A 12,529-nucleotide genomic window follows, 5' to 3' on the forward strand; every position below is an offset into this window, starting at 1 on the left:
TACATGGGAGAACTCCAGAAACTGAAGAATGGGCCTTTCTGTTTGCTGTGTTCAGGGAAAGCCAATTATGAAGTGGGGCTGTAAAGTAACAGGGGGAAAGGACAACAGGTCACACCCTGTGCACACACTTGTTTTTTGTTAAGTGATGTGATGTGAGACACCTATGCAAATGCTTCCTCCAGGAGAAGACCTTGAATATGGAATCTTGATGTAGTTGTTCTTCTCTTGTGTTTGTGAGAGTCTGCAGGGCTGAGCCCTTACAGTATTTTGTGACTTTTCCAAAATGGGCAGGTAAAGACTTCCTAGTTACAGTAAATCACCTTACACATTCTTTGTTTTATGTCATTAAACTCTGTGCATCCAAGTTTCTAAATAGTGGGTGTACTAACAAATGCAGAGCTTTAAATATATAACCATTTCTAGGATCATTCCACCATCTCCTAAACAATGCACTTGAATTCAAATTCTCTGAAAAACTTGAAGGGATGGATTGAAGCTAAATTGTCCTCAGATCAACCAAAAATTGCCCTTTCTCCCTAATCAGCCTGTTTCCCTTAATCCAACTCTCATCCATATCCCAGATGGGCTCTTATCTTCCTCCCACACATGTGTTCCTCACTTCTACAAATGAGTCAGTCCAGCCCACCCCAGCAGGCAGCTGCACTGTCACCCAAAATCAGCAGTGCAGAGGGCTGCCACCAGCTTTTCTGCTTGACTCACGGCTCTGTTTGGGCTCCATCTCTAAAGGACAAAACCAGCGAGGATGGAGCAATGCACAGTCAGTAAGAGCTCTTCCATCATGTCTCGTGCTAAAATCATGCATATCCCTGTGGAGCACAGCTGACAGAAAAACTGGAGTGCCCTGAAGACCTAAAGCATTGTTCAATTAATTTTGTTAGCTATTTCCAGTTCTCAGAAAAAGCAGAGAAATTATAACACATTTTCAGCTGTAGAATTCAGTGGGGGTTTTCACTACTCCAACATGTGAAACACTCCCCAAACAAAATTGTTCATGAGTATAGCAGCAATGGGCATTAGTCCAATTAATAAGTAGAGCCCTGAGTATAGAGGTAGTACTTCTGAAGCACTGATGGCTGAAAGGTGAGGCAAAGTTTTTAGGCAAAGGTAGCTGACAAACAAGATTTCATGCACCCTGTATATGTTCAGCATTACCAGTACCCCATGACTCTTGATAAATCAGACAAGTTGTGCTAAAACCCTGATTTTCTGTGGGCCACTGGACAACCTGCCTAACTCCCGCTTCCCTGTCTTTCCATCAGAAATGATACCTCACACAGTAAAGTGCAATGGGATTTCACTAGGAAAAGTGCTCTCCAACTGTAAAACTCTGTTCAGGGCCTTTCTCCATATAACCTCTCCTACAATAAAAGAAAAATATAATATAATAATCACAACAGTGATTATCACCACAGTTGTCTGTCTTGCATGGTCATTTCCTTCTCTTCTATTACCAGCAAGCTACAGAAGCATCAAAGCTGCATGCTTATGAAAAATACAGATGATTATGAGAAATTTAAAAATCTTATCACTTGTTTAGGTCCTGTCCTCTGGCTTTTGTTAACATGGTGTTGGAGTCATTCACTGCAGGACTTTCAGGAAAGTCCAGGACAGCATGCACAACAATCTGAGATGTGTTACTGCAAAAGCTGTAAGTGGATGTGGATTTTACCATTATTCCCCAGGTACCTAGGCCAGAAGATGTGCCCAGTGTTGCAATGGCCAAAAAGACAGTCCTGTGTCTTGACAGATACTGACTGGCTTGCCCGAGTCACTTCAGCTATGCAATAAAAGTGTGCACCGCAGGTGAAAAGATGGGCAGAGACAAACCAGCCAGGGGCTCTGAGCTGCAGGGTAGCATCCTTTTGGAGGTCAGCCGGCCCACCGGAGCGGGAGGGTGGGAACCGACCTGTCCTGCGGGGGCTCGGCGGGCGGGGCATGCTCCCGGTGACGGCTCCCGCGGGGGTTACGGCTGGCATTGTGTCCCTACCTCCCCCGCCCCAGCCCCGCACTGAGCATGTGCGCAGCGCCGCTTCTCCCCCTCCCCGCCCGTGGGCCCGTGCTCCGCGCAGAGGAGCGGTGCGTTCTGTGGCGTGTCCGCGGCGGTGGGGCCGCATCCCCGCTGGCATGGTGTGAGCTGCGGAGCCCCGCGCCGCCCGGCCCGGCCTGGCCATGGAGCTGAGGAGGTCCATCTCGGCCAGCGCGGAGGCCGAGAAACCGATGAGGCGCTACGGGGCAGTGGAGGAGACGGAGTGGAAGGCGGAGGCGCTGGGGAGAAGTGAGTGGGGGGCATGGGCGCGGGTCCGGCTGAGCACGGCAGCAGCGAGCGGGGAAGAACTGACGGCGGTGCGGGGCGGTCCTGTCCTCCTGGACCCGCGTCCGGCAGCGAGCGAGCGCATGCCGAGGGCTCCTGTTAGCAGGGGGAGGCCGCCGGGGGCTCCTCGGGGAGGAAGGTTTGTGTGACCGTTTTGCCCTCTGAAAGGGCTGTGACGGAAACAAAAAGGTTTTCTTTGTCGAGGGACAGGGAAACAAAGGCATCTCCGGCCACTTCAGTGTCTCCCGAAATAGGTTGCTTGCTCGTTCCGCAAAGCCAAGCGATTAGACAGACAGTGGCTGAGGAAGGATGACTGGGATGCTAGCTCTCCCTTGTTGTTTATTAGGTGGGATTTAATACATAGCTTTTCATATATATTGGTAGCCTTTCATGTGCTTCGCATGTGAAATGCACAAACCTCTCTGTTCCTTGTTATGTCAGGCAGAGGGTATAGGAATACAGCATTTAATTCCCTTCTTCAGTGGTTGCACTGTATTTAAGAGCTCGATGAATACTCTGTGGTGGAGGAGCCTTCTTGAAGTCGAAATTTTGCAGAAACCAGCAACTGACATAACGTTTCCAAAGTGCAAGTGCAAAGAGTAGTTAAAAACATACGTAGCTGTAAATTCAAGTTATCCATGCAACCTTATCTAGTAAGATACTATTTATTATTCTCTCACTGGCAGAACTATCTTCTTTATAACCTAGTAAGCTTTTCCTGGATAACCAGTGAGGCAAGAAATCTTAAAAAGACTGTCACAACAAAAGGCTCTGTACTAGTATAAAAAGTATTTTCTAAGTTTTGTCAAATGTTTGATTAGGCCATAGGGAAAAAAAAGTGTCGTGTTATCTGTTGTGCCACCTTGGCTGATACTAGGGTTGCTGATGCTCCTAGTTCTCTGTCCATTTTTTTATGTGCATCGCGAAGTCTCACCTGGCTGCCTTTTAACATCCTGTGGCTTTGCAACAACCTGGCAGCAGATTTTAGCCAGCACTTTTGCTATGTGTAGATATTTCAGATCCTGCTGTGTTCTGAAACTGTACTTCAGCTCTGGAACCTTCAGTTCTCACGCATATGATATTGTCTACCATATGCTGATGACAGGGTGTAACTCTCTTATTCTGCTGCTTCAGTTGCAGAGTTGGTTCCATTGCAGTGCCTGGCATAGGTTCAGGACTGAGTAACTCCACACCTTCTAAAATGGAACTGAAGACTGAAACCACTGTTGACCAAGTTGGTTGACTGAGTCACATACAACAGTTTTTTGCAGGTTTCCTAGCATGATGCAGACATGTGTTTTTCTTGTTCTAAATATGTGTGGTTTTGCTCCAGAGCTCAGGATGTGTGCTCAGTGCAGCACTTGTAATAATAGTGTCTGGTAGCTTGAGGAGGACAGAAGGGTGACGTCTTGCAAGCTTTAGACAAAAAAATAATCTGTTCTGCAGAGGACAACAGAGGCTGAGTGGGAAACCTGATCTGCTGAAAAAAAAAACGCTCAGCATTGAGCTTCCACCCAAATCACAGCTTGACCAGGTACCGGAATGGGCTGTTGGCAGGACTAGAACCAAACGTCTGGCTGTCTATGCCCTGGCTTTGCTCCTGAGCTGTCCTTTTGCACACTAGGTTCAGTGTAATGAGAATATTTCATGTGCATAACAGTTTAGACAGAGAATAGAAAGTAATCTAGAGGCCATAGTCTGTTATTTGAAAAGTAATAGATTATTATATTAAGACTTAGATATTTGAATAACTGATCCATTATGTTTGCTCATAGGCTTCAATTTAAAATCATGTGGAAAATGCTATTTATGGTTGCTGTTTTAGATGATACATTCATATCTTTCCTATTTTAATCCTAACAATGACTTCTGGTTACTTTTGTGTTGATTAAAAAACTAGGTATTACCATTTACTTTAATGCTCCCTTATAGTAGACCTTAAATAGCATGGCATGATAACAGTAGTGAAGAAGCTGAAAAAAACATAATCCTCTTTTTTATTTATGTCAAAAATTAGCCTTTCGTATGTGTATATTGGTTTAAATATGAAGTGGTAAATAATAGTATCAACAAAAGAAGCCTATTATTGTGTATGCATTTGCCCTTTTTACTCTGATGATCTGCTGTGTCTTAAATCAGGATGTTTTTGGAGGTAGAAGTGTGTATCTGTACAACACTGCATGATGGACTGCAGTTTCCAGGTCAGTGCCAGGAAATGTGAATGTAGTCGTATCACAAGAGAATGTACATCCTGATGATGTCCATTACAGAAATAATTTCACGAAAGTTAGGTAGTTTCTGAAGTAAGAGCACTCAAGTCTTCATCACCAAGTGCACAGCTTCATTTAGAATGATCTGTCGTGCTTTTGGCAGAGACTCATAATGCTCTGATTAAGAAAGTGTGTGCCACACTAGGGAAATAGCCACAAAGAAACAAAGCAGTTTTTCACCATCCTTTTGAACGCTGAACTTCTCAGATTAGATTTCTGCTGATTTTATCCTTCCCCTTTCAGTTTGCAGAATTCATGCTGAATGAAGCCAAAATGCCAGAAAACAAACATCCACAAACCTGCTTCAGTGCTGTGCATAAAAACTCCGTTACTATAGCACCTGCCCAGTCCAGTCAGAAATGCACTGTAATCTTGCCTATCATGCTCTGGTGATACTATCCCCCAGCTTCATGATATATCCACTCTGATTTAAAAAATCAAAAAAAAAAAAAAGGTTTACCAACCATTTATATTTATATAGCCCAGTGCCACAGCAATGCCCTTGTGCTACTGTAAATTCCCATAAATTGTTAAATATATCTCTTAGGCAATAAAACAGACAAAACAGACTAGGATTACTCAGACCATCTATTAATATAGGTGGGAAAGAAGCTAACTGAAGGATGTACATAAATACATTTCAAAGAGCCAGGAGAATGATGTACAGAGTGAGACTAATCCAGTTTATGCTGTCTACACATTGTCTCATCTTTCTAATTCCTCCTCTTACAGCTGAATGCTCTAGGCAGATGCTGAGACAGAGGAAGAAAGAAAACTGAGAACTGGAAATACCTCAGTAATTTTTTTACTATGTTTGCTAATTGGTCCCATTCAGAATGGGACATGTGCTGCAAAGTACTGTGTCACAAGCACAGAAAGGTTGGAACGTGACACTCCATAGTCATGAACCCCAAGGTACTTTTCTTCTGTAGCTTAGAATGTTCTATTTTCATTGAAGTCTTACTTAGTAAAATAGTCCCAGAAACTCAATAGGTAAATAATGCTAATTTATTTCCATGAAACATGTTCTGCTGTCTAACTGCATAAATAGCATAGTATAAATGCATTCAAAATTCAGAGATGAAAAATGTGTGCTTGGAGGGCAAACTGTAAGAAAGCAGCAGGAACACACTTGGATAATTATGTGAAGTTGCCCTTCAGGATCAGCAATGAAGCATAAATTATCAACATTCTGTCAGATTCTAAAGGACAAAATATTTGAGAAAATAACTTTTAAGAGAATTTGTCATTAAATGGGGATGAATGAGTTTCAGCGAGACAAGTGGGTCATTGCAAAAGCCTAATGATTTCAAACACTACCAAATGAAAGAGGTAATTTGTTTTTGCAAGAACATCAGCAGTGTTAACAGATCTTTTTATTGCCCTGAACCTTTCCCTCCCCCAACCCCTTCCCAACTGGGGATTGAAGCAGTTTTGTATAGAAACATTTTTGGGTTTATATACTGATAAAATTGGAATAAAAGATTTTCATTATAAAGTGGTTGAATGCTTTTGCTCATCTCTTGGAGAAAAAGATTCCAAAACCAGAAATGGAAATCAACAGTCAGTTCTACCACCAACACCCACTCAGTTAATGAGGCCAAAGTAATTTTTAGAATAATGGTATTGAAGCCAAATGAGTAAGGAAGATATCTGACTGCCCTGAGAGAAGCCTGATGGACTTTCTTATTTACAAATACAAAATATAGACCTGAGTCTTAAGACTGTCAAATTGCCTTTGTTTCTTCACTTATGAGACCTCCAGGAGGACAGTCAGCTCAGTCTCACTTCAGCCCCGTGCCTTTACTGGATTGGACTCATATGTCTATAATATTTATCCAGTGTTTTTAAGGTTGCCTAAAATGTCCATGAGCTGCTGGCAAGATGTTGAGAACACTGTTAGAAACCTGTGTCATTAGAGAATCACTTAACAGAGCAAGGAGAGAGAAACAAGCTTTCTGGTATGCAACTGGATAATTTAAAAAGAGAATACTGTATTTGTCATAATGTCCATTTTATTATTATTTCACTCACAACATATGCTGTTCTGTATCTGTTGATACTCACAGGAGAAACCATAAAATCATATATTACTAAAGAGGTTTTGGAGGATTTTTTGAGACTTAACGTTTTGTTAACTTTTCTGAAATAGAAATAAATAATGACAATAGAAAAAGTCTTTTAAAAATGCCAAACTAAATAAGCTTTAAAAATTATAAGTTTTGTGTTAGTATTACAGGATCAGACTGTGAGTCTAGTAAGGAATACAGTGGAAAGCTTCAGGCTGTTTCCTTTGACCACTGACCAAATGACAGAAATAAATAGAAAATAATATGTGTTTTTAATATAGCTTTTTAATTCCCCAACCCATAAAATGAATGGAGAAGGGATGAATTGCTTTCCTTGGAGTGTGGTTTAAACCCATTCTTGCTCCAAATATGAATAGGAATGTGCATTGATCTCAGTAGGAGCTCTTCAGTAGGGAAAGTACCTAACCTTTGGGGTCAAACTAGATGACCTTTATAGAGGTCCCAACCCAAATTATTCTATGATTCTACCATCTCTGTAACTAACGGCACCAGTTTCTACTGACAGCTTTCTGACACTACTGAATCTCACACAGGACTGTGGCAGTGTTGGGGACAGAAACCCCTTCATGAGTCTTCCTGAGCCAGACTAGAATAGCTTCTTGCAGATAAAGGTCTAACCCAGTGCCACTGAATAAAATGGACAATTAGGGTGCTTTTCAGTCAGACCTTCTGAGGCCATTTTCCTTCGTTTTTTGTGTCTCATTTTGGATACATTTTCTCATAGGAACATTTGTCAGATCATATGCACTGTGGAAAGAGCTAAAAGAGGTATTCTCATATATCATCCTCTTAATAAATTTCTCCAGCTTTCTTATTCTGAAGTTGCAGAAAGGCAAAATATCCCAGCTAGAGACTGTTTTATATCTACTAGAAAGATGAATGGAATTCTTATCAGTTTCTAGATACTGTGGGAAGGGCTCTTCTGCAAACAGTAGGGAGAGAAGAAGACTGGATAGCAGTGACAGTTCTTCAGGATGAGTGTTTGCTGGTGAATCAAAGAAACAGGAAGCATGGGAGATTAATTTCCATTAAAAATGAAGATTTGTAAACAAAACTCAAAATTGCAAACAAAAGGTAAATTCATTACTCAATCCTGTAGAAACTTAAATCACACTTTTGTAAGATTTATTAGCCTGCTAATAGCAACATATGAACAGTGGTCTGAGATAGGTTAGAGTGAGTGTGTTTTATCTATTCTGTGTATTTGACAACACTTTCTGAGTAGAGTCGGTACGATTTTCATTGCTAATTGTGAGAAGTTTTCATATAGCAACAGGGGAGATATCAACACCTAACGAAATGGGAAAAGCTGATTGTAATGTGAAATAATTGAATGGGAAAGATTACCTAGGGGGGGAAAGAGGAAGAAAAAAAGGAAGCAATTTAGCCTAATTCACTTTCTAAAACTAACAGGTTTCATGCTGGTGGCATCCCAGTATTTTACTGAATGACACATTTGTTTCTAGCTCTTTTTGAGATCATGTGCAATTCATACAGAGAATTTCCATTTAAAAAACACAAGAGTCTGGTCTATTCATTTTGTAGTGGCTGATTCCCAGAGCTGTGTATGTTCAGCATATGTCAAAGATCAAGTCCTCAAGCTTTGTAATGTGGACATTTGCTGAAATCTGATTATGGGCTTAGATTTTAAAAAAAAGCAACTTAGTTTCTCATAAGAAAGCTGGCTTCTCCTCTAAGAGACCTGCAGCTTTTCCTCAAATGTTTGTATCACACACTGATTTCTGCAAAACAGGGAGATGGGTCTTTCATTTCCTAGTGCGAAGGGATGAGGTCACATACTTCCTTGGTACCGACAGTTCCTCTGGGCAGCATTTTAAATGAGACATATGTTCCAAGGTTAGGTTTATAATTCAGAAAGTCTTCTCAAATGCTGTGATACTATTGTAACTGTGGTAAGAAACAGCCGTTTCTTCAAGAAAGTCAGCATCCCTTACCATCCCAAACTGTACAAATCTTGGGTCTAAGCTGGTTATGAACAAAGCACAGCAAATTAGGGACCAGTATCTTCTGTAAAACAGGCAGGTTGGGAGGGCTGAGGAACTGATGTGACTCATTGCTGTCCCTCCTTACACACAGGAGAGGGCAGATGCAAAGCCCCTTCACTGGTGCACCTGTTCTCAAGCTCAGAGAAATCCAACCTCTGCACCAAAGCTGCCTGATGCTCCTTACCAAACCCACCTCAGGCTGAGGCAGGCTGAACAGTAGTAATGACTTCACAAACAAATGAGCTAAAAGCTGGATTTTCCGCAAGCAGCACTTGAGAGCCAAAACAGTATCATGCAAGATCAGATGAATAGTCTTAGCTGCAGATTTGTCTGCTTGTACAGAGAGAAAGAAGAGAGAGAAACCAAAAGGGAACATTAGAAGTTTCTGCTGGGATACTGAGGGCAGCTTTCTGTCAGATTAGGTCAGTAGGAGAGACACTGATGAAATACACGGTAATACATCTCCTAGAAATAGGTGGAAAAATGTCACTCTGTTACTTCAGTTACAGCAAGACGAGTTAGGTTGCTTAGTTTCAGACTGACATGTTATGTGGTCTGAAGGAAACTGCTTTCACACCTCACCTAAAGCCATGAGCCAAGTGTGTGAAAAATCCCGTTGTCAGAGCATCTGGCAACAAGGAATGTGGTACCAAGCCACAAACTACAGTTCATTTAAAATTGGAAGTAGCAGCAGGAAGTCTGAAAAATATTCGCACAATTCAATTACTGTACTTTAAGTCTGTCAAAATTCTCTGCAGACCTAATTTTATGGACAGCTCTTCTTTAAATCCCACTCAAAACCACTTAATCTTTCTTAATACACAACAGAAATGACGGGATGAGATACTGCAGGCCATTTTGCAAATGGACTGTGCTAGTCTTGAAGTGGGTCTGTGATTCTGTTTAGGCACTGGGGATACTGGAAACTGACGTTTGAAATGGTCACACCAATCATGATAATACCCTTCCAGTGTGCTGTAATTGCTCTGAAAAATTTCTGCATGTGAGCAAGTCCTTCTTCTATGCTTATCAGTATGTCTGAAACACCAGTAAAGACATTCTACATTGCTAGATTTTTATACCTGATGTGTGATAGGAACTGTACTGAGATGATACTAAGCTGGTTACTAAGTGGTCACTTTCAGACCAGCTTGCATCTGAAGGTGTGAGCTGTAGTGACCTTCTACGTAAGAATAAAAAAATTTAAACCTGCCAAATTTAGAATCTGGGTATTTGCAAACTGTCTCCACTCTGAGATGCAGTTTGTATTAAAACACAGGATTCAGTTTTAGTTGAGGGGAGAATCATGTCAATCCACAAATATAATCTCTGGCTTCTTAATAGGTCTTGAGTTTAAAAAGGTTTTCATAAAAACATGTTGATTTCAAACTCCCTTTGCTGTTTTCATGATTCTCTTTTCCTCATTTTTATGCATTTGCCCTGTAAGGGGCTGAAGAGACTTGTGCAACCTTGTTGTCATTGACTACAATGGAAAGAGGCTGGGGCATGCAAATTGCATAGACAGTCTTGGAATCAACTTCAAAGTATGAAGGTTGAAAACTATAATCGGAGTGTCAAAGCCTCAAAGAGTTTTCAAGACCCAATCTGTGAGTGTCCTTAGGGTAATTTATGTCAGTGGATGTACTTCTGCATACCCTGATTTACATCAGAAACCCTTCCTACTAATTTCAATCCCATTTAAAAAAAAACAACAAAACTTTTTACTTAATATTATGGCACAGTCAAATCAGGCCTGAGGCTCTTATTTCCTTGTTTATTGGAAGACTTTCATAGGAAGTTATATTCATCTTGTATTTTCAAAGAAACATTTAGTTCTATCTTAAGTTTGGGCTCCCCAGGTACTTATTGCTATGACTGCTGAAATTCTGTTTCCTGATCTGTAAATATGGTTTGTATTAGCTTTTTAACTGCTGCCAGAGGGAGTATTAGTGAATAAATATCCTCCCTCTCCCCCTAAAATTGACTCTTCAGAGGACTATATAGGGTAGTGTGAGTCACAGATCAAAGACATGATATAAAATACAAGGTGGTAGTGGAATCCTCAGTAGAGGAGAAAAACTACATGTAAATCCTAATGATAGTGCTATAAAGCAGCACCAAATCATACACAAATTTGCAGCTAGAAATTATTCTAGTTACAGATGATTAGGTAGCAGGAAATCGCTGAAGTCTGAAAGATTAAGTGCAAGATAGAACAAATGGAATTTATCATCCAAATACAGGATGGCAGTATAGACTTTAAAATGCATGAAGTCTGAATATAACATTAAGGCCTATGTGTCACATCAGATTTCTACAAGAACTCCAGACTGGTGTGGATTCACAGGATTGTCAGAGAAGGATGGACAACTATTGAGAGATAAGCTGTTTTTTTCAGGATACCATTAAAATCAAAATGAAATCTCCTGTGCATAGAGCTGTTCTTAGACTAGAGAATCTTTTTCCCTAGGGAAGTGTAAGATTAAAGGGTTGCATAATTACCCACTTAGGAAACTGGAACTGTCATAAATTGACAAAAGACAAAGGCAAAAATAATTACTGCTTATAAATTTCTTAAGATAACAAACAAGGCAATTTAATTGATGCTGGTTTTTAGAGGCAAGATCTTCAAAGATCTTATCATCATTGACTTGTGCAGATTCAGGTCTTTGAAGAGAATAAGGGCAGAAAACCTTCCCTAAAATGGGAAGTTGGAACCATCATTTAACCATGAAGCTTCTAGTTAGCGAAGTACTGAAAACCATCCTTATTAGCAACTACTTTTACTACCTGAATGTCTCTTTCTACTTGGACATGTGTAATTGAAGTAGAAAACTAAAAGCAGGATCTCTTTCAGGTTCCATTTTTAAATCAGCCTTTCTTCAAGACATTCCTGTGACTTACAGAACTACAGCACAAAAGATGCAAACTAAGCAACAAAAAAATTTCATTTTGGCACTGAGGAGGTACAAGCACTTTCTTACATCAGGTGTGAAAGGAGTCAATGTGTGCAATACTTCAAGTATGACAGAAACTAAAAGTACTTTTGAGAGTTAGAGGAAGGAGTTAATAGTCAACATTGTGAATGACATTTATATTTCAAGAGAAATCTCAGCGAGACCACTCTGTACAAAAACCTAAAATGGAAAAGAACGGGCTGCTGTTTAACAGGCTTTTTGCAAAGGTAAGTAATGAAAAATAAAAGGCCAAAGCTTGAAGGTAAGAACAAAGAAAGTACAGAATAGGTAACTAAAAGAATCTTTTTATAACATGAGGTTCTTAGGTGTGGTCATAATGTATTTTGTGGCTCTACATGCCAGTCATTCCAAAATAGATGTGCTGCACAACCCATGGAGAAATACTAATAGGGAAAAGTAATCTCTAAAGACAATAGTAGTGGGCAGAGTCTATTATTAGAGGACAAAAAACTAGTGTTGTACTCCCCTTGCATATGCTGAACTTCTCAGAATCACTTTGGTTCCAGCTGCCATCAAAAGCACTGAGTACTGGAGGTGACACAGCTGAATTTTGCTTCTAGCAGGAAGCTGAATTTCTTTTTTTCTCTTACTGTGCCTCTAACAGCTTCTGAGGCTTCTCAAGCCCAAACACTATCACAGCATCCAAGGCAGCTCTGGGCCCAGGCAGTCAGACCAGCAGAAGTGGTGGGGTGGGCTCAGCACCATGATAGTCAGGTCCCTTCCACACCAGTACTATCCTGTGCCACCCCAGTCTACCCATTCTAGATTGCATAATGTTGCCTGCTTGTTAGGGAAGCCAGGAATGCAATGTATTGCAGCTGCTTGTATTTAGCTGTTACATATATTTATATGG

General features: G+C 40.7%; 1 protein-coding gene across 1 annotated transcript in view; it reads left to right on the forward strand.

The window, feature by feature from the left end:
- The first annotated feature begins 2,118 nt into the window (after nt 1-2,118).
- BMERB1 (bMERB domain containing 1) overlaps nt 2,119-12,529 on the forward strand; it is a 34,130-nt gene continuing 23,719 nt past the window's right edge. The window contains exon 1 of the mRNA XM_030459811.1: nt 2,119-2,296. Coding sequence (XP_030315671.1) covers nt 2,191-2,296 — 106 coding nt within the window. The 5' untranslated portion in view covers nt 2,119-2,190. The remainder of the gene's footprint in view (nt 2,297-12,529) is intronic.

The sequence above is a fragment of the Calypte anna genome, chromosome 14, assembly GCF_003957555.1.
Source record: "Calypte anna isolate BGI_N300 chromosome 14, bCalAnn1_v1.p, whole genome shotgun sequence".
NCBI lineage: Eukaryota > Metazoa > Chordata > Aves > Apodiformes > Trochilidae > Calypte > Calypte anna.